We start from the raw sequence: 21,283 nt of genomic DNA, 5'->3' as shown, positions 1-21,283 counted from the left end.
ACAGAAATATATACAAAGACCTAGAGAAGCCTTTATAAAGTGGATAAAGATCCATAAAAATGGATCTTAAACTGTCATCTTTTAAACTCTCATATTAATTAACCACTTTAGTAAGCAGAAGCTTATAATAAAGTATACACATAAGTGGAGTGTAGGAGCCGGCCAAACATAGGCAAAAAGGAATAATGTAAAAAAGGGGGTATACCAAAAAGAGGGAATGAATAATGGAAAAAATCTGAAATAAAAATATTTTACAAAAAATGAGAAAACTCAAAATCTAAATTTAAACCCATAGGGAATAAACAGTCCATATCAAAAATCCATTTGCTCTCTATCTTTGCCAGCTCCTTTACATTATTCTCACCCCTCCAATTTTTTACTTTTTTGAAAATAGCCATAAATGATAATACAGATGGATCACTTCTATGTTTTTTGGCGAAGTGTGCTGAAACACTATGTTTCATATACCCCCTCTGGATATTGCCCACGTGTTCCGCAATCCTGGTTTTTAAGGTCCTGGTGGTCATCCCTATGTACTGCAGACCACATGGGCACCAGAGGAGGTATATGACATTGGTAGAGTGACATGTCAGAACCTGGCGGATAGGAAAAGTATGATGATTAGAATGAGAAACAAAGGAGGTGATTTTTTGTTTGTTAAAGTTTTCTTACATGTAACACATGTTTTACAGGGATAGAAACCCGGCTCAATGTTGAAAAAGTTTTTTCTATTATCTTTTTTCTCCTTAATGAAGCTTGTTGTTAAATGTTGTTTTAGATTTCTTGCTCCTCTATAAACAGACTGCATTTGTTATGGAGAGTATTAAACTTATTCTCCATAATAATTATTTTTGGTTCGATGAAAATTTTTTTTTGCAGCTTAAGGGTACCGCGATGGGAACCAGATTCGCGCCCAGCTACGCCAACCTTTTTATGGCTTATTGGGAGAATTCCTTTCTCTCAGAGGCGCGCTGGGCGGAGAATCTGGTTCTCTATCGCAGGTACATCGATGACATTTTTTTTATTTGGCGAGGAAATGTGGACACACTTGGACTTTTTATTAATTTTTTGAATTGCAATCACTCAGATATACACATTACCAGTGAGCACAGCACTGTAGGCATTAGTTTTCTTGATTTATATATCTATATTGAAAATCAAACCATTCAGACCAAGACCTTCTTTAAGAAGGTCGACGTCAATGGATATATAGATACGTCTAGCTGCCATTACGGCCCATGGCTGCATAACATGCCTAACAGCCAATTCCTACGGCTATACAGAAATTGTAGTGACCCAAAGTCATTCGATGAACAGGCACAATTTTTAAAAACCAGATTGGTTGAGAAAAATTATGATGAAAAATCCTTAGACAATTTTATAAGTAAAACTAAAGAAAAAGAACGAAAGGAAATTCTAAAGAAAAAAACAGATAATGTAAAGAAGAAGGAAGGTTTTTCAAATGTTCCAATTGTCCTAAATTACAATGAAAATGCCAAACAGATTAAACACATTATTAACAAATATTGGTACATTCTCAAATCAGAACCAACTCTTGGAAAAATTATAGGAGAAAAACCAGTTATTGTTTATAGAGGAGCAAGAAATCTAAAACAACATTTAACAACAAGCTTCATTAAGGAGAAAAAAGATAATAGAAAAAACTTTTTCAACATTGAGCCGGGTTTCTATCCCTGTAAAACATGTGTTACATGTAAGAAAACTTTATTTAACAAACAAAAAATCACCTCTTTTGTTTCTCATTCTAATCATCATACTTTTCCTATCCGCCAGGTTCTGACATGTCACTCTACCAATGTCATATACCTCCTCTGGTGCCCATGTGGTCTGCAGTACATAGGGATGACCACCAGGACCTTAAAAACCAGGATTGCGGAACACGTGGGCAATATCCAGAGGGGGTATATGAAACATAGTGTTTCAGCACACTTCGCCAAAAAACATAGAAGTGATCCATCTGTATTATCATTTATGGCTATTTTCAAAAAAGTAAAAAATTGGAGGGTTGAGAATAATGTAAAGGAGCTGGCAAAGATAGAGAGCAAATGGATTTTTGATATGGACTGTTTATTCCCTATGGGTTTAAATTTAGATTTTGAGTTTTCTCATTTTTTGTAAAATATTTTTATTTCATATTTTTTCCATTATTCATTCCCTCTTTTTGGTATACCCCCTTTTTTACATTATTCCTTTTTGCCTATGTTTGGCCGGCTCCTACACTCCACTTATGTGTATACTTTATTATAAGCTTCTGCTTACTAAAGTGGTTAATTAATATGAGAGTTTAAAAGATGACAGTTTAAGATCCATTTTTATGGATCTTTATCCACTTTATAAAGGCTTCTCTAGGTCTTTGTATATATTTCTGTTCTTACATATAATCAATTCTTTTTTAATGTAATTTTTCCGAGACCGGAAACTACTGAATGCTACATGCGTTCCACCGTGCGTTCCAACTGACGATACCGGAAATGACGTATACGGAAGAAAAGCACGCACAGGTGATCTACAATGCCGGGCGCATTTAAACAAACCACGAGGACCCGAAAATCAGCACTGGAAGAAGGCCACCGAGCCGAAACGCGTCTGCTGAACCTTGTATCATTTGATTGTATTTTATTTGTTCTCTATACTTACTCCGACGGTTTACTTTGTTTGGGGTAAGTGGATACCTTGATTTTATAACATTTGTTGTTTGGGTTCCACCCCCTTATAACCGGGAGTCTGTTATTTTATATTGATATTTTTATTCATAAAATAAATTCTTTTTTACCACGGAATCCTGCATATTTTTGCCTTGGAGCTTCGCTAGCCAGTATTGGCACCTTTGAGCCTGCTATACAGAGCCTGGTACGGCTCTGGTAAATGTGAGTGGTAGTCCATCCTCATATTATTCACCAAATTTTAATACACAGTATACACTGTTATTTTTTATTCTTATTTTATAGATAATACTCTGCCATTCGCCTGTGGTCAGGTTGTATATATTTTTTTTTGTTACTATTATTGTTTATTACTATACCTGGCTCAGGGGCCTTACCTCCCTATGTGGTTTATGATACACATTCTTTACTTATTTTTCATTCTGATTTAGTGTCTGGGAAACACTGCTGTATCATACCCTGTTCTTTAACTATCTGTTAAATACTTGGAAGCGCCTACTCATTATCTTGTATTCTGTATTATTGCTCACCAGATAGTGTGTGGATTTTGTTTTCGGTTTTCTGTTTTCTGATCATTTCACACTAAATGACTGTAATGATGAAATGCAGTGGCATAGATTGACATTATTCATATTTAGAAGATAGCCACTTGTGGGTTTGTTGCAGTGACTTTGTACTCTTAAACAGTTTCACTTGCATTTTGTGTTTTCTCCTCTTCTAGTGAATTAGAAGTAGTCATACTGCACATGAGCAAACTTAACTTTTGCATATAAGCTGTAAGCAGATCAGTATTATCCATTACTTGGATGTAAAAGACAACATTGCAAGATAGTTTGGAATCCATGCACCATAAATATTACAACACATAGTTTGTGTCAGCTTGTGACCAGTCAAGCAGTTTCAAGATGCACCGGTTTTTGATGCCCTCATCTTATACTCCCTCACTATGTGCCTTTATTCTGATTCCTTCCACTCTGTTCCATAGTTAATTTTGTACATACATAAGTTTCCCCTGGAATAGGTTGGCATGGTTAGGGACATATTGTCAAGGTGCAGCATCAAAGCAGGTTTTTTTTTTTTTTTTACACACAAATAGAAGGAATAAAAAAAAAAAACCTGCATATGTAAAACGACTTAAAGTGAGGTTCCTTACCCTGATTCATCTTTCAGGGTTAAACTGTTCTCTACCCTGTCCTTCCATTTGATAGAATATATAATCTTTTTTTTTTTTTTTTTTTTAAATTGTCTGAGAGCAGTCTCTCTCAGCCAGTTGCTTCCCGTTCACAAAACCACTTGAAATAGGTGCACTTCAAGCAGTTTTGTCAGTGGGGAGCAACTGATTGGCTGAGTCAGTTGACTGCTCAACGGCAACCGTAATTTTTAGTTTTGAAACATTTCAGCAAACCGAAGGATGGGGGGGGGGGGGGCAGAGATCTGGTGCTAGATCACAGCATTTGGTGTTTAACTGTTCAACCACTAAGAACGGTGAGCCAGAAATCTGGCACCATAACTTAATTTCAATGAAGTTATGATAGTGCCCAGAGTTTAAGTTTAATGTGACATTGAAACAGTGTTTATAGTTAGAAGGGAAATCTGGGACTTGCTCGCCTTCTCATTTAGCCTGTAGCTAGACAGATTTAGAGGGACACTATATAGTCACCAGAACAACTACAGCTTATTTGTTCTGGCAAGTATAATTTCCCTCAGGCTTTTTGCAGTAAACACTCTTTTCAGAGAAAATACAATGTTTACATAACAACCTAGGGATACCTCTACTGGCCACTACAGATGGCTACTAGGTGCTTCCAAGGGCAGTGCTGCACAGTGTGCAATACAGCCAGAGTCTCAACCTTTTGCATATAGACACTGATCTTTCCTCATTGATACAATGTATGAGGAGATGCCGATTGGCATGGGCTGTGTTTGGCTTGTGCGGTCTTCTCCCTGATCTGCCTTATTGACAGTCTCCGCTAATCCTGTGGCAAAGCATTGTGGCTGGCTCAGAACACAACATCTGATCCCAGCCAAGCAGGCAGATCAGAGGCAGAGCCAGCAGCTGCAGACTAATAAAGTTACGATTTTGCTATATTTAGGTGGGCACACAATTGTGTTTAACACAACAGTCTGGATTATACGTTTATGTTCCTGACACTAGTGTTCCTTTAATGCAACATTGTTTTTCCCCCCTCTTTTTTATTTAGAGGAGCACACCACTGCCAGGCCCCCCTCACCACAAAGAAAACCAAAACCAACATTTAGTACATATGCACAGTGATAACATGCATTTAATTACGCATTCTTTCCCATTGGCGATCTACAAGCATGCAAATTTATAGTCTGAATCCTTTGCAAGCTCTCCCCCTTCTAACCCAGCGTAGACACTGGCTATCCAATCGCAGACTTCACAATGCAGCTCAATAAGAAGTCTTTGCAAGGCAGGTTCTCTGTGCAATTGCCTGCTTTGAGTTTAACTAAGCAAATCTGAAAGCAAAAAGAAACAATTGCCTGACAGATACCCAGGTTGGAGGTCTTGAAATATTCACTTTGTAAAATGAAGGGGAGAAAAAAAAAAAAAAAAAAAACACATAGCACATCACCAAACTGAAGTACTTTAGGGGTCTGCAGTATCTCTTTAGGGCACTTGCAAATGAAGTTTATGAAATCAGTAGATTGTACTTCCTTAGATGGTCTGCCAGTAAAATAAAAAACCCTAGCTGCAGATGACCCATTTATTAAAGTTTCTAGATATTTATGCAGTCCGTTAAATTCACACATTAAAGTTCCCTTACCTTTTGTCACTTTACCCTGCTCCCTCTAGCATGTGAGCTTATTGAGCAGGGCCCTCAACACCTGTTTCCCTGTGTCCAACTTGTCTGGTTACAATTACATGTTTGTAAGTCCCGCTATATAAATATAATAAAGTTCATAGGTATGAGGGAGAGTTGTTAGCCCCATATACAGTGTAGAATCAAATGCACTCAAAATGCAGCTCTATTTACAGATTTCCTGCAGACTGAGCAGCTATGGCGCACAAGTTCCAAATTTGAAAAATTTAGTCTGTCAGCTTTAGAATCAACTTTTTAGATGAGCCATATGCAGGTTTGGAGATTCGAGAGACCAGACTATGGCACATGACTTCTAGGGACTTTATTCAGTTGCTTGCTACCCTGCACCCCCTCTTCCTAGTCTACTGTAAACTACATTTTTAGTGCACTTTCTAGATGCATTAAAAATAAAGTTCCTTTAACTCCCATTCCAAGCTGAACAGTGAATTCTAGCACATAATTGGGATTAGTTTAAGGACTTGAGGCCACATTGCAAGTCAGAGTTGAAAGTTACATCACACGATTGTTTCTCTCTAGTCTATTAACTGTTAGGTGTTTAAATGATATGAATGTTTTACAAAGTCTGTGTTTGAGCTATAAATCGATCCAGCCATAATTTCCTAATAAGCGCCCATGAAAAGTTTTGGTTCTCATGTAATCCGTAATCCTGGCTATGGTGGATACTTTTAAATTCATAGGCTACACCAGTATCGTTTGTATATATTAAAATCTTCTTGTCTGAGAAGTGATAAGTTCTACATACATTAACAAAAAAACATGTGTATACAGCAGCCCAGACTCTCTCTATTGGAGTATGCATTTTAATTGAAAGTAAAGCAACATGTACAAATTAAAGGGAGAGCTCAGACTTGGTAAGTTGCACAAACAGCACAAGATTCAGCTTTCTCTTCTGTACAGCTAAACGCAAACAAAACTAAACCTAATTGTGAGTATATACACAAAAAAAAAAAAGCCGCTTTATACAAGTCTGTACACAAAAGTTCATTGGCAAGAGTTCTGTCACAATCCTAGAAAAAAAATAAAAATAAAGATTTGCCTTTTTACTCAAAAGGCTTCCAGAGTGAGACGTGGTTTCCTCCAACAGTTTGCAGTGATACTCAGATGGAGGTAAGGAGATACCAATTTCCTGCAGTTTGAGAACACCCTGCACAGTTCAGGCCAAATTCTAAAAAAAACAAAAAAAACAAAACAAAAAAAAAAACACAAGAGTTGAGCAGACGTGCATTAGGTATCGGAAAGGCCCCATCATACTCTGAAGATCACAGCCTAGTGACAGGAAGTAGGTCTGCACAGATTTGCTTCATTGTCTGTATTCCAGTTCATCCACACTGATCACTTTAGCGGGCATAGACGGAAGTGGCTGCTGCAAGACATCAGATCCAAACCACTTTGCTAATCCAACTGGTGATGTAGTTCTCTGAGGACGCTGCTCCATCATGTGTAGGCCAGGACGGCTTGACAATCCTTGTGACTGTGCGTGTATGCCTGCGAAATTTTGACTGGATCCTGCAAGAATATATGGACAAAGGTTAGTTTTGCCTTGAAGGGTGTGAACAATGTTAAAATAGACAGAAGCATTATGTTGCAAGCCTGACAATTCCTCAACCCTCTTGCTAGAAAGGAGGGGTGAGGTGCATGTAGGTGGAAAAATAAAGCATAAAACATGGGAGGTCAAGTGTATTCATGCACCTAGTGTAACTGCACAAATGAGAACAAGCTAGGAGACAGTTTCCGTAGATGACCTGGGACTGCACTTCTGTGGTAACATAGGAAGAGGTTAACATAATTCATAAGTGTTCTTACGATGAGAGGGATGGTACAGTAAAGTGTGGGTACACCTCTGTATTTGAAGACCAGTTAAAAAAGTGATCATTTTAATTACTAATTTAAGGGGAAACAAAAGTAATGGCATGCCACTGGAACTTAAAGAAATACTATAAGGTCATGAACAAAAGTATTCCTGACCCTAATGTGTTAAAAATCAGTATCTAAGCCCACCCAAATACAGTAAAATCTTAAAAGGACACTATAGTCACCCACACCACTTCAGCTTAATGAAGTGGTCTGGGTGCCAGGTCACTCAGGTTTTAACCCTTCAGATGCAAACATAACAGTTTTAGAGAAACTGCTTGGTTTACATTTGGGGTTAAGCCAGCCTCTAGTGGCTGTGTTCTGTACAGCCACAAGAGGCACATCTGCGACGTTTGAGACATATTATGCCTCCATCGCGCAGAGCATCCATAGGAAAGCATTGAGAAATGCTTTCCTATGGACACTTTTGAATGTACACGTGACACTTGCCGCACATTCGGCTCAGCTGACGTCAAACGGGGGAGGAGAGGTCACTAACAAAAAGGTGGTCATCGTGTAGTCAGAAGATATAGTTTAGACCAATTTAGTGTTTATTTTATTACAGTAGCACAGTAGAGTTTGTTAAAAAAAAACCACTATATTGCAATCTGCATGTAAAAGATATATTTGTCAACTTTGAAAGATAAGAAGTCTCCAAATATACCACATACATGACATAACCCATTAGGTCTTTCACAAATGTAATGCATTTATGGGGTAATTTTAACTGTCAAACTGCTACAATGCAGAATAGGCACACCAAATTAATTAAAACTAACTGAAGACAGAAAGTCTTATATTGCACTAACTTTGCAAGATCGTGCCAGGACATACATTGGGGTATTTTTTATTCTCAAGAGTTTACCAAGCAAAATTGGGTGTCCCTATATGCAGGGCTTTGTATATAGGTGTGGGATTACATTTTCTGTATGCACAAAATAAAACGCAAACCACCCTCGTGGGTGTGCCATACCAGAGTGCTGTAGAGGCTGCTGCATCATTTGAGGCTGGAGAGAGTTTGATGGCCGTTGGTTCAGAAGAGGGTGTCCTGCAGCTGGAAGGGGGTAGAAAGGTTGTCCAAGCACTGATGGGGGAAGAGCGTGCAAGGAAGTTAAGTCCACTCCAGGAGGAAGAAGTCCTAATAAAAAGAAAATGTATAACATTTGCCACATATAGCCCAATTTCAGCTTCATGACAAGACAAACATTTTGAATAGCTATAACTCTGAATCCACACAGTTTTGGCCTTCAATTAAGGGCCACTATTGCAGAGGCCCTAAGCTAGCAATTAGAATGGTGTCTAACCTCATGTTAAAGATCTCACATTGCAATAATCATACCTGCTTGTAAAAGAGAAAGGTGTTGCGGAGGAACACCTTGAGCTAGCATCCTCTGAACTAATCCAGGGTACAACTGGTGGGATGGCCTGACAACTGGTACAACGGGCATCTGGTGAAGGGGACGCATAAAAGATGAACCAGGCACAGGGGATGCCACAGTGGGTGTCCTCCTTCCTGTAGTTTTTGGACGGTAATCCTGGTCTTTGGTGAAACGGTTCTGCTGGGAATGAGGTGGGTTGCCTGCAGAGTGTGAAGTTGTTGGAAATTTTGCACCCACCATGGGGGAGGAGTCTTGGATAGAGTTCTCGAATATTGGACTAGTTAAAGCCCCATCTGTTAAAAGGAACAGTTTTAAATTAACAAGCGTTTTAAAGTATCTAAATTAACAGTTATACATTCAAAGATATCCAAAAGCAGGTTGTGTTAAAAAGTTAAGACATCTTTCAGTTAACTCCCTCATTAACAAACCTGTTTATACACCATTTTAAGGGTTGCTCCCATATCTCAGAATTGTATGTACATGGTTTTGGCAAGCAATTTTAGTTTGCAAATTTTAACTAGGGCAGGCAGACTATTCAGTCATCTGCAATATTAGGTCAGTACAGGTCCAGGGAAAACCATGGCTTCATCTGCACTCCACACCTTATATTTAAAGAGCAGTGAGAGCAGGTGACATGACCACATTTAAAGAACATTTCAAGTGAACACATTTCCAGAACAAAAAAAATGTACATTAAGTGTGACATCTATATAAACATTAAAATAAGAACCACTCACATATTACTTACAGAGCACAGACAAAAATAAAATGTATTGACACTAGAGATGGTTTTGTGTTCACAAGGGGGTTACATGACCTCCATGCACTATAGCTTTCCTCTTTTAGGTTACAATTTAAGTATCTCAGCCTGTCCACCCTATTCATTTAATGTCCATTAACTTGCATATATCGTTGCAATGTCCAGTCCCAGCTCTGGCATTGATCATGCATGTTGTGTGTACCACATACAAGTTTGGTTATTTCATCATGGCCCATCAGTTTCCAGAGTGAGCCTGTATAGCCTTAAGTAGCTTAATTTATGAATGAACTTACTAATCAAGTTCATAGGACAAAGTGGTAAAGGTTCCATTAATTTGCAGTTTCATGTAGCAATTATGCATAATGCTCCCATTAAACGCAATGGAAGGAGCAGGACTGAGAACATTCAGGTTTGCCTTTGTTCCAGCTTTGATACATTCTCCCCATAAATGCATTTAGAAATAAAGTTCTATTACCCTCATGGAGCCCTAGATTATCTTCCTTTCCACGGTTGCCATGCTTTCCGCTAGATGTTTCATCTTTGCTCTTCTCTTTGCTTTCATACATCTTACGGATTACTGAGGTAGGCGTGAAAGACGGAGACAGCTATATAAAAAAAAAAAAAAAAAAAAAGGACAAACCATGTAAACCGCAATTCAATAAGTTAAAGGGGATTAACACCGGGAATCTCATGACGGGAGTGAAGTTTATGTTCTTAATATACTCGCCATACAAGGAACATTGAAACCAACTTTGGATAGAGTTCAGAGAAGGGCTACTAAACTGGTTCATGGATTGCAGGATAAGACTTGCAAGGAAATGTTAAAGGATCGTAACATTTATTGCTTAGAGGAAAGACGAGACAGGTGGGGGGACCCAGGGACTAATTATAAGTATTTTGACAATTAGGCAGACTAGATGGGCCAAATGGTTCTGATCTGCCGTCTCATTAGTTTACGATTTAATTAAGTCTAAAAACAAAACCCACTATGTATCCAAGGCCTTCAGTACAGTGGCAGATGTTTACTTAGAGCCCTGTTTATCTGCTGGATGCTGCTCCCCACATGCTCCTGCTTAGGGGCTTCTATAAAGATCACCCGAGTCAAGCCCTGCGCTGCTGGGCTTCTCAGACATCACTTCTGTCTCCCTATTGACTGTAATGGAGTGACACCCAGCATGCCATAGTAGTTCTGGTGCTTTCAATGCTCCATTAAGAGATCGATCCTTTACCTGCACTGTGCATGTGCTAGCAGTTACAATCTGAAGAAAAAAAAAAAAAAATAGATTACGTACCATACTAGTGACTGGGCCACCTGGCCCTGGTGATATTTGTTTTCCTCGTAAGTTGGGCACTGGGGATTTATTCATCCTCTGTGGAGGTCTAAAAATGTAAAAACACAAGATTAACAGCACATAAACGTTAACTCACAAAACAGCACCTCTTAATGTTTTACTTACCGGCTACGGAAGCCATCTCTGCCTTTGTCCATCTGCATTTTGCCATAAACTGGCTGATAGTAGTTTGCAAGATCATGTGGTAGTAAGCCCTCCAAAGAGGGCTGCTGCAGTGCTAGTGGGTTTACCTAAAAGAGGACAAATGACAGATCAAAGAAATGCTTGAGTTCAATTAGTCTATACACTAGGACATTAACATGGAACTAAACAAACTACGTTAGATCTTATGAAAATCTGCAAGACATCAATAAAGTTAAGGCCAAACAAAAGACATCTTTGCACCATAATCAATGTATTAAGCTGTAGTTATGGTGCCTTACAGGCTGTAAACACAACATACACAAAGTCACCTTGTCTAAGCCAAGCCAAAAACACAAAGAAAGACAGAAATTGAAGAGTCCCATTAATACACACCATCCAGATAAAAAAATAAAATAAAACCCTTACCTGTGCCATCACAGGGCTGTCAGACTTGGGCACACCTGTTGGGAACTGCTCACCGAGTAGGTGCTGAGGTCCTGTGGCAAAACCTATACAGAACAGAATGAATTTAAGTATAAGCATATTAAAAATAAATACTAAACCTGCAAGCTATGCAGACACTAACCCAATGGAGAGGGTATCCTGTTTCTAAGGTAGTCTGCAGAGGAGGCACGTGGGGGAAACACTTGAGGCATTTGAGGAGACGGTGATCTGTGTCTCAGAGAGGCTGTAGCATCTAGAGAGCCCATCAGGTTGTTCATCACATTGGAGGATGGGTCAGATATGGGGGGACCAAGAAGCTCCTAAAATGAAGGATTTGAAAGTTAATAAGAAACATGAACACCAGTGATATCAGCATATTAAACCCTAAAAGCAATCTAGAGAACCGCCATCCACACATTCCAAAAAAAAATTTCAAAAAATAATAAGTTTGTACCTGCAAAATGTTACGTTGAAGAGAGTTCCCCGTAACAGATGAGGACATCAAGTGAGCATCAAGATTTCGCTAGAAGATTAGATCACTAGTTAGGTTACCAAATCAAAGACACTTTGCCAAAATGTGACACCCACATCCCAGTGCCAGCCATTTATTAGTGAATAGAGCTATAAACCAGGCATGATATGTCACAGTAGAACACAAAACTGCATGCAGGGCTGCTAGGACTACTTACTAAGCCACTAATCTTTCAGAGATGGACATAACATTCTCACCATCAAAAACACAAAAGCAGAGACCACAGCAAGCGGAAACAGACCAAGTACTAACCAAAAAGCTACAGGTCAATGCTTACAAAAGCCATACCGAATTAGCAGATCTTGCTTGAACAATAAGTGTACTGGTAAGGACTACCGGCACATCTAACAGGTACAGGAATGCACAGACAGCTGGTATCTACTTACATTGACCTTGGGTTGGGAAGGCAAAGTCCCACTTGCCTTCATGCTGCTTACAAGTTTATTGAAGGCAGACATGTCTCCATCCAATCGATGTTTCCTTGGTCCAGCCATAGCAGTCAGGGCCTCCTCTAAGTGCTCAGCCATGAATGGTGTTGCAATCTTTCCTTCTTGTTCTACTTTTAACCCCTTGAGCCCAGCTTCAACCTCTTCCACAGACAAAACCACCCCTGAATGTGCTGGAAAAGTTATATGTAACAGTTAAACCATGTTGAGCACATTTTACAGATCTATAAAAGCTTGCATCCCACCCACGACTTACTGCTCTCTCTCAGCTTTTCTTTATTTGCAGTTAGACTGGACAGTAATGGTTTTAAGTCTACTTTGGCTTTATGCAACATCTCCAAGATATCCACTTTGTCAGTATGGTCTTCAAACTGGATGGGAGCAAAATAATTCCCAGAGCTCTGTCCATGGGATGAAAGTATTGGTTCCAAGCCTGCGAAGAGAAGAATGCATGTGAATGTAGCATTTATCTCTCCAACCTCCCTTTTTAAACAATCATTCACCTGTTAGAAATTATATACGCACACACTGTAGTGGTTATGGTGTCAGGAATGCCATCTAAATTGTATGTAGTCACTCCTGTTCTTGTCAGTTACCTTTTCCTTAGTAGCCTGAAAGCTTTTGCAACGCTATATGCTGACTGCAGTCAGCCAATGAACCAAGCCGTGCCCCTCGCTAGTTCAGTGCAGTGAGCTTTGTCCTGAGGAAGCTGCCAAGAGCAGCAGGAAAACCCCAAATAAGCAGTCAGACTTAAGCGGTTAATCTAGGTCCCCCAGCACCGTTACATTGTGTTGTAGTGGTTGTGATTCTTTGAGTGTCCCCTTAATCTATTCCCAAAAGTCTCATCCTGCCTTCTAAATAAGCTACAAAATATCCCCTAGAACCTCTAGTTGAGAACTTCCCACTTCGATCAGTTCAAGATTGGATAGGACCAGTGCACAATGCCGTCGCTCTACTTGGGCCAATTTTGACAGATACAGTTACCTGCAAAGGAGAGTTTATTCCAACCCATCCCTACACACACACACTCGTAGATGTACCTGCTAGCCTCTCCAGCTCCTCGTGAGGCGTTGATCTCAGACTACTGGAACGACTCCCTGAATGACTGTGATTAGAAAACCACCTGCTGAATCTGCTGGCCGACACTGATCCTTCTCCAAGTACATCCTCAATCATCTAATGGGTCGAGACAGGAGAAATATAGAATCAAAGATGCACATTTCGAGAGAGCAGGGAAAGCTTGAGCGGGGTTTTAGAGACACTTACTTGCAAGAGATGTGGCTGCTCTGTGGGTGCGTCATATCTGGTTCCAGAGTAATAAGTCTTACTGAACATGTGTCACAACCCCAAAAACAACAACAACCAATACAAGAAACAAAAAAACAAAAAAAACAAACTGCGAAAACTGCCTACGACAACAGCAGAACCAGCAATCTGGCAGCCTCTAAAAACACACTGACCAAAATAAACAAAACCATTTCCAATAAAAATAGATGGACCTTTGAAAGAGTACATTTTTTGCAACAAGGCCTTTTTTCGGCATTTCAATATCAATAGCCAAATATTGATAACACATAAGTCTGACTACTATGAAGATTGCAAGTAGTTTGTGAAATATCAAGCCAGGTATAACACCATAAATTTCATGCATACCCGCAAGCCAGTGAAACCACCACATGTGTGCACAAAACCCAAGTGTTCAAAATCCCCAGTATTCCAAGTGATATACCATGGAAGCATCATTTGGGTCACTAATCAGGTCTGTGTAATGCCACAATTAAAGACTTGTTTCCGCACAGTTTTACAAGATAAGCAGAGTTGATGCTTCCATGGTGCACACGTTCCCAGGAGAACTCACCGAGGCCAGGCCTGGCACAGTTTTATCCAGGTTAAAGAATTCATCAAAGTCAAAATCCCTTGGGCCTGTTAGAGTTGGCTCTTGAGGCACTTCCTGGTCAGTTGTATGTTCAGGAGGTAGAGCAGTCTCTTCTTCCAGTACTGTTCCATTGCATTCCAATCCTAGAATAGAATAGAATAGAATAGAATAGAATAGGAGAGAATTATTCTGTGTATTAACATTTTGGCTTTTATGGGGAAAGAGGGGGAGGGGAATTAAAAAAAAAAAAAACCACCACCACCACAAGCAGGATCATCACAGATGATGCAGTGAGAAAAGAGTCTGTGCCTGGCGTACTGAAAACAGACAGACACATCAGGTTCCGGTTTCCGGCAGGACTGAAAGGAAGTGTGCACACTTCCTTTCAGTCCCGCCGGAAACCGGAACCTGAAATTGAAGTTCCAGTACCACGGTGCGCACTGTGAAGCCGGCCCACGCTACAGGACAAGTAAAGCTTCACATTCGCTCCATAAGACGCACAGACGTTAGCCCTCACTTTTGGAGCGACAAATACGGTAATTTAAATTAATAGATTTTACTAAAAGGCCAAATATAAAGCTGGTGATTCCAACATCAAGTCATGATTCGTTAATATATAGAATTCGTAATTCCATTCCTGCAGGTGGACCAATGAACTCTACATTACTTTTTACTTTAAAAATAGAATACCAGGCAATTATCCAGATATATTAGCTTATGTAATTTGGAAATAGTAAGTCTTAAATTAGGAAAGTTAAAATTCTGCAAACGTAAAATCTAGTTAGTTAGAATTATTCTTATTGGATGGACATAGGAATGCTAAATGATCTGGAATGAGATATTGTATTTGTAAAATTGCAATATAAAAGGATATCTTGCCTATGAGAATTGCAACCAGCAGCAAATTAGTTAATTTAGTGAGATTTGACTGTCAGACAAGCTTTTATTGCTTTAACCCCTTAAGGACACATGACGTGTGACATGTCATGATTCCCTTTTATTTCAGAAGTTTGGTCCTTAAGGGGTTAAGCTTTGCTGCGGTGTTCTTTGTTAAGTTTATTTCAAAGTAAAGTGTCCTGTTGTAAATCTTGTTGAAAACTGCATACATGTCAATATAGCAGTCTGTAATTGCGTTAAACCACTGCCATATTGTATACTTATGTTATACCTAAATATGTAACATGCGTGATAATATTCGTGAATATTATGGTCACAATAAATTATATTTTTAGAAAAACACAACAGACATTGGGCAGCCAGAGCCAAAGTATTCAGAGGGTTCATTTAACAAAGTGATTGGTTGTAAATTAATCTCAATGCTTAATTGTGCTGTGGATGAGCCATTAAGAGGAGAGTTAAAAAGTGAACTGTAACATCATGTACTGATGTAAGGTAATTAGCAAGAAGAAAGCATGCTAGAATGGAGACAGAGTGTAAGGCCGAATTCTGCAAAGCATACAAACATTAAGAATTAATGGAAGAGGGGAGGCCATGTTGGACCCTGGATTGTCCTTTTCAAGTGAAGATGTAATGATAGGTTCACATTAAGTGATTATTAAGCATTAACATGCTTGAGGTATATTATCCTTCTTGGAAACCACAATTTTATATTGGTTAGGTTTTAACATTTTCCAAAAGACTCTGCATGTTCTTGGAAAGGAAGAGTGTTCTCAACAGCCACAGTGTTAACATTTTAACCCCATAAGGACCAAACCTCTGGAATAAAAGGGAATCATGGGGTTAAACAAGGGTTAAGCTGAAAATGCAATCAAAAAATAAATAGAAAATGAGGTTGTTTTTAAGCATTCCAACCATTTTACATGCCTTCTTTGTGAAATGTGCGTCTACGAGTCCGCTTCCTTCCCTTCTGGTCTTCCTCTAGGATTTTCTCATCAAAACCAGTAAGTTCAATGGTCTCAGACTGGCTAGTGGGTCCCCCAGAGAACCATTCTGGTTCCTCCTCTGTGTAAGAATCATTTCTCCGTCGCTCACCAAATATACGTTTGCCATCACCAAATTCCCTCTGTGGTGTTTAACAGAAGAGTACAAAATATTAAAAACTAGAGACATGTAAACCAAGGAGAAAAGGTCGGCCTTTACCAGTAACTAGCTGCAAAGACACAAAGTTTATTAGCCTGCAGTTCACAAAAGCCCAGGTGACCTCACCCTGAATCTCTTTTCTTTATATTCCTTTTCTCGCTCTCGATTCTCACGAGGTTCTCTCATGTCTTTTTCTCCCCCTCGTATATCACGGTCAAAACCTCTACCAGACATTAACCTTCCACTACCAATTCTACGGCCACCCATGAGACGCAAGCTTTCATTTTCCTTGTTGTCCAGTGTACTACCAGCTTGGCGTGAGTTGACAGCAGCTGTGACATGGCATCCACCCCCAAAGCTACGCCTCTGCGGGCTAAGGACCACATCCAAGTCATCTTCCTTCACACGTTCCCTGGGATCTGTAAGGAATTAATAAGGTCTACAGATTACAATGTTATATTGGTGGTGGGAGGGGGGGGGAGAAGCAGTCCAAAGAACACTGCTAGAAATGGAAAACCAGGAAGCATGTCAAGATCTTGTATTTCTACAATCAGGCTACAAACATAATAGTCAAAAATCAAGAAGAGCACATTGGGTAAAATATGGGACAATTAAATGATGCAGAAAAGGGGATCAACTTAACCCCTTAAGGACCAAACTTCTGGAATAAAAGGGAATCATGACATGTCACACATGTCATGTGTCCTTAAGGGGTTAAACGGCCTTTTCTCAAAAGAGATTTTAAATCTATTGGCTATAAATGTGCCTACTGGTTACAAGACAATGGTACAGCATTATAGCCAATGTAATTAAATAAAGTCTACTAACCTGCAATCCTTCGTTTTAGAGAGGTCCTCTCTGAATCAGACTCCTTTTTCAAAGCCTCTATGGGAGAGCTGCGTCCAGAGGTTGGGTAAAGGGATGCATGCCACTTTTCAGGGTCCCAAACACCATCACTGTGTCAGCAACAGAAGGCAAGTCAGATGGGAATAGCAATACAAAATAAAAAGGTTTTGTACATCGCCACGGTGTAATACGAAGAGCCACTTTATGCTTTTCCAGGAATATGGCATTGAGCAGGGCTGGCCAAGTTGACCCTTGGATGTTACATGCTAGCAGATTATGGAAGTTTTAGTTCTACAACAACATCCAAGGATTAACTTTTTGGCCAGTCCTTCTCTATGATAGAACTACAAAAATGTTTTGTGATTGTTTACATTGACAGTTGCAATACAGGCCATACCTGTCATATTTATCCAGCAAACAAGATGGTCGCTGTCTTGAATGTGGGTGTTCTTTAATATCCAAGAGCTCCTCCTGAATACAAATAAAAATTAAATGACTGACATTGGATCTCTGCTTACACTACAGTGTGGTAACAGTTAAAGTCAAGATATGAGTGAAAAAAATAATGAATTATTTCAGATAGTTAGATTAGGAGAAATGACAGAAATTAACAGCTTTATTCAGCAAGGAGAGAATGATTGTCAATTCAAAGCAAGTTTCAAATTTAAAACTAAACATTTCGTGAGTGAATATTAAACAGAAGTACAAAACTCCTAGGCGAGATGGGGGAGAATGCCCAAAACCTGTGAGAGCTACTTCAGTCAGGCAATCCAAGTTTTTCAAAGCAATGCTTGGTTTACTTGCCTTAGAATAATGATGCAGAGATCTGTCTCGGGGGGCCTTTTTGGGATCACTAAAATGGTTTTTGCTGTCAGTTTCTTCCTTATTATCCATGCTGAGAGTAACCAATACGCTCCTGTAAACAAAGTAGAATAGCTGTAGCTTTAAAAAAAAAACACTGCAACACAGCTGATACCGGCCTCTCTTACATAAGTTGCAACGGTATATTGAGCAATTTCTCACCTTAATCACTATATTGCTAATCAATGTTCTTTTCCCTTTATCTTCATTAGTGCAATGCAAAAAAAATAAACAAGTAAATAAGTACATTTCAATCTTACTTTTCCATTCCTCTGACAGACTTAATGCAAGAAGACCCAATACAATCACATAAACGTGATGTACTTTTAAGTCTGCTATAAATAAATGTAAACTTATACAGTACACTCTAAACAGAGCAGAGACCTGTTTAGTTGCTGGTGGAGTTACCATGGGGTCCAAGAGCCCACGGCGCTCAGCCCTGGAGTTACCATGGGGTCCAAGAGCCCACGGCGCTCAGCCCTGGAGTTACCATGGGGTCCAAGAGCCCACGGCGCTCAGCCCTGGAGTTACCATGGGGTCCAAGAGCCCACGGCGCTCAGCCCTGGAGTTACCATGGGGTCCAAGAGCCCACGGCGCTCAGCCCTGGAGTTACCATGGGGTCCAAGAGCCCACGGCGCTCAGCCCTGGAGTTACCATGGGGTCCAAGAGCCCACGGCGCTCAGCCCTGGAGTTACCATGGGGTCCAAGAGCCCACGGCGCTCAGCCCTGGAGTTACCATGGGGTCCAAGAGCCCACGGCGCTCAGCCCTGGAGTTACCATGGGGTCCAAGAGCCCACGGCGCTCAGCCCTGGAGTTACCATGGGGTCCAAGAGCCCACGGCGCTCAGCCCTGGAGTTACCATGGGGTCCAAGAGCCCACGGCGCTCAGCCCTGGAGTTACCATGGGGTCCAAGAGCCCACGGCGCTCAGCCCTGGAGTTACCATGGGGTCCAAGAGCCCACGGCGCTCAGCCCTGGAGTTACCATGGGGTCCAAGAGCCCACGGCGCTCAGCCCTGGAGTTACCATGGGGTCCAAGAGCCCACGGCGCTCAGCCCTGGAGTTACCATGGGGTCCAAGAGCCCACGGCGCTCAGCCCTGGAGTTACCATGGGGTCCAAGAGCCCACGGCGCTCAGCCCTGGAGTTACCATGGGGTCCAAGAGCCCACGGCGCTCAGCCCTGGAGTTACCATGGGGTCCAAGAGCCCACGGCGCTCAGCCCTGGAGTTACCATGGGGTCCAAGAGCCCACGGCGCTCAGCCCTGGAGTTACCATGGGGTCCAAGAGCCCACGGAGCTCAGCCCTGGAGTTACCCAGGAACCATGGAGCTAGGCACTAGCCACACACAGAACAATACCGGTAACACACAAAGAGCCCGGCTAACCCCGGCTGGCATGACCCACTGCCTTCCCCGGACCCAGGCAGGAGCAGGGCTGCTCTATGGGGGTGAGGGGGTCCTGCTGGTTCCGGGTATTGGGTATTGAGGGCATGGCCCTGCCCGCTTACCTTACATTGGACAAACACCTGCCCACAGCACCGAGCCCCCCCACTCTCACCTGAGCACACCCCCGCGTCCTCCGGGTCTCCCCTCCCTCTAATACCCCCCGCCGCGTACACACGCCGCCTGACGCATATCACGCCGCGCACGTCCACAACGAGCAGCACGTACCGGCCGGCCCAGCGGCTACCTCTCCTCCAGCCAAGCCCCGGGCTTCCTTCGGCCCACCGGGAGCTCCGGGGCCGCCGCTTCCTCTGATTCACAGTCACTCCGAGTCAAGCCGATACCTCCAACCAGATCGCCGACCGAAACAGGCAGCGTAGGACAACTACGTCAAAAGGACCCCAGGCGTTCTACGTCACTAGGTGGCGTCGAGGAGCGGTGCAGTCTCTTATATTAACCCGCTGCTGGCCGGCGACAAGTGTCACGTGACTCCGAATGCTGTACTACAAGCGCGCTCAGTGTACAGAGACCAATTATAGCCAGCGGCAGATGGCCAGCCTTTGTTAGTGTGCAGCTGAGGATCACGGGAAATGTAGTCCAGTTCAACTACAGTGACAGTACATTACTGGAATAATGGTTATCAGTCTAAAATAAGCTGTCATTTTCTCTGTTTTTTTCATTACATTAAAAAATAATAAACGTTAATAATAATAAAAAATATATATAGTTTAATCACATCATTTACATAATGGAATCTGCTCAGTAGAGGTTGAAAATTGTCAGGAAATTAAATATGTTTTGTTTTCAATTTGGCTATTATAAAGTAAACATTTTTAATTCAAGTTGCGTTCTATTCAAACTTTAGTGAATACTCCTGTGAATTAGTTTTCCTCATTTAGTTAAAAAAAAAAAAATTATTTTGTCTACATCTGAACTTAATTTCCTTTTATTTTTGACAGACAAACTGAGAATTTTGGATTGTTGACCCTCTGAACCTCTCATCCAACTGGGCTGTAATTGAGGGGTTTATATTGAATAGCAAGGAAGCCCAAGACCCCCCAGTTACCTCTTCAATATTTATTTATAAAATATTTTACCAGGAAAGATACATTGAGATTTCTCTCGTTTTCAAGTATGGAAGATTTTAAAGTGTGCGGGAGGTTGTTCCATAATTGCAGCACACTGTAGGAAAAGGAGGATCGGGCCGCTTTCTTTTTGTATTGAGGTAGACTAAATAAAGTGCTGGTACTGGATCGGAGGTTATAGGAAGTGGGAACAGCCGAGGAGAGCATTCTGCTCAGGAAGGGTGGGAGCTTCTGCCCATTGGAGTGGTCTGGGTGCCAATTCCCACTACCCTTAACCCTGCAACTGTAACTATTGCAGCCTCTCTCAATTTAGACTTTTCTTCCGTGAGACTAAGAGTGTCTCTGAGGAGGGTAATAAGTCTATCAATAGACTTCGAGTCAAGAGACCTGGAGGTATATTCAACGTCCTCCTCACCATTATCTGAGACCTCCTGGAAGACTGAGGTTCCGCTCTGCGTCTCTTACTGGGAACCACTAGACACCGTGGTAGACTTAAAGCCCTCAGCAATAGCTTGGGAAATCCAAAGTTTAAGGTCGTCCTGCGGGGAACCCCTACTGGGGACATTAGCCACTTCCAACAAGCATTCCCTGCAAAGGTTCCTTCCATGCGGAGTTGGTGACGAACAATTAATGCATTTATTGTTTTTTTTCCCTTGATTTCCTTGCTGGAGAATCCACTTGTTTGCTGGGGCTGAAATAAAGCCATATATAACATATATT

At 41.1% G+C, this 21,283-nt stretch overlaps 1 protein-coding gene across 3 annotated transcripts; it reads right to left on the bottom strand.

Annotated features, from left to right (window-relative positions):
* Positions 1 to 6,311: 6,311 nt before the first annotated feature.
* Positions 6,312 to 19,895, bottom strand: EIF4ENIF1 (eukaryotic translation initiation factor 4E nuclear import factor 1). Of its 3 annotated transcripts, none has more exons than XM_063454546.1 (20): positions 19,703 to 19,895; positions 18,203 to 18,243; positions 17,984 to 18,095; positions 17,577 to 17,650; positions 17,162 to 17,289; positions 16,460 to 16,752; positions 16,118 to 16,316; positions 14,276 to 14,436; positions 13,458 to 13,593; positions 12,674 to 12,850; positions 12,358 to 12,590; positions 11,894 to 11,962; positions 11,582 to 11,759; positions 11,422 to 11,504; positions 10,978 to 11,102; positions 10,813 to 10,900; positions 9,996 to 10,125; positions 8,721 to 9,053; positions 8,355 to 8,519; positions 6,312 to 7,036 (listed from the first exon to the last, which is right to left on the bottom strand). In XM_063454546.1, the coding sequence occupies exons 3-20, from the start codon at positions 18,071 to 18,073 to the stop codon at positions 6,831 to 6,833; spliced, it is 2,868 nt and encodes a 955-aa protein (XP_063310616.1). In that variant the 5' UTR covers positions 18,074 to 18,095; positions 18,203 to 18,243; positions 19,703 to 19,895; the 3' UTR covers positions 6,312 to 6,830. The 3 variants fall into 3 exon arrangements, with proteins under 3 accessions (XP_063310616.1, XP_063310617.1, XP_063310618.1); XM_063454547.1 differs by lacking the exon at positions 19,703 to 19,895 and adding an exon at positions 19,594 to 19,616; XM_063454548.1 differs by lacking the exon at positions 18,203 to 18,243 and having other exon boundaries at positions 19,707 to 19,895.
* Positions 19,896 to 21,283: the final 1,388 nt, after the last annotated feature.

This window comes from Pelobates fuscus, chromosome 5 (genome assembly GCF_036172605.1).
Source record: "Pelobates fuscus isolate aPelFus1 chromosome 5, aPelFus1.pri, whole genome shotgun sequence".
Taxonomy (NCBI): domain Eukaryota; kingdom Metazoa; phylum Chordata; class Amphibia; order Anura; family Pelobatidae; genus Pelobates; species Pelobates fuscus.
This window is presented reverse-complemented; position numbering and strand designations above follow the sequence as displayed.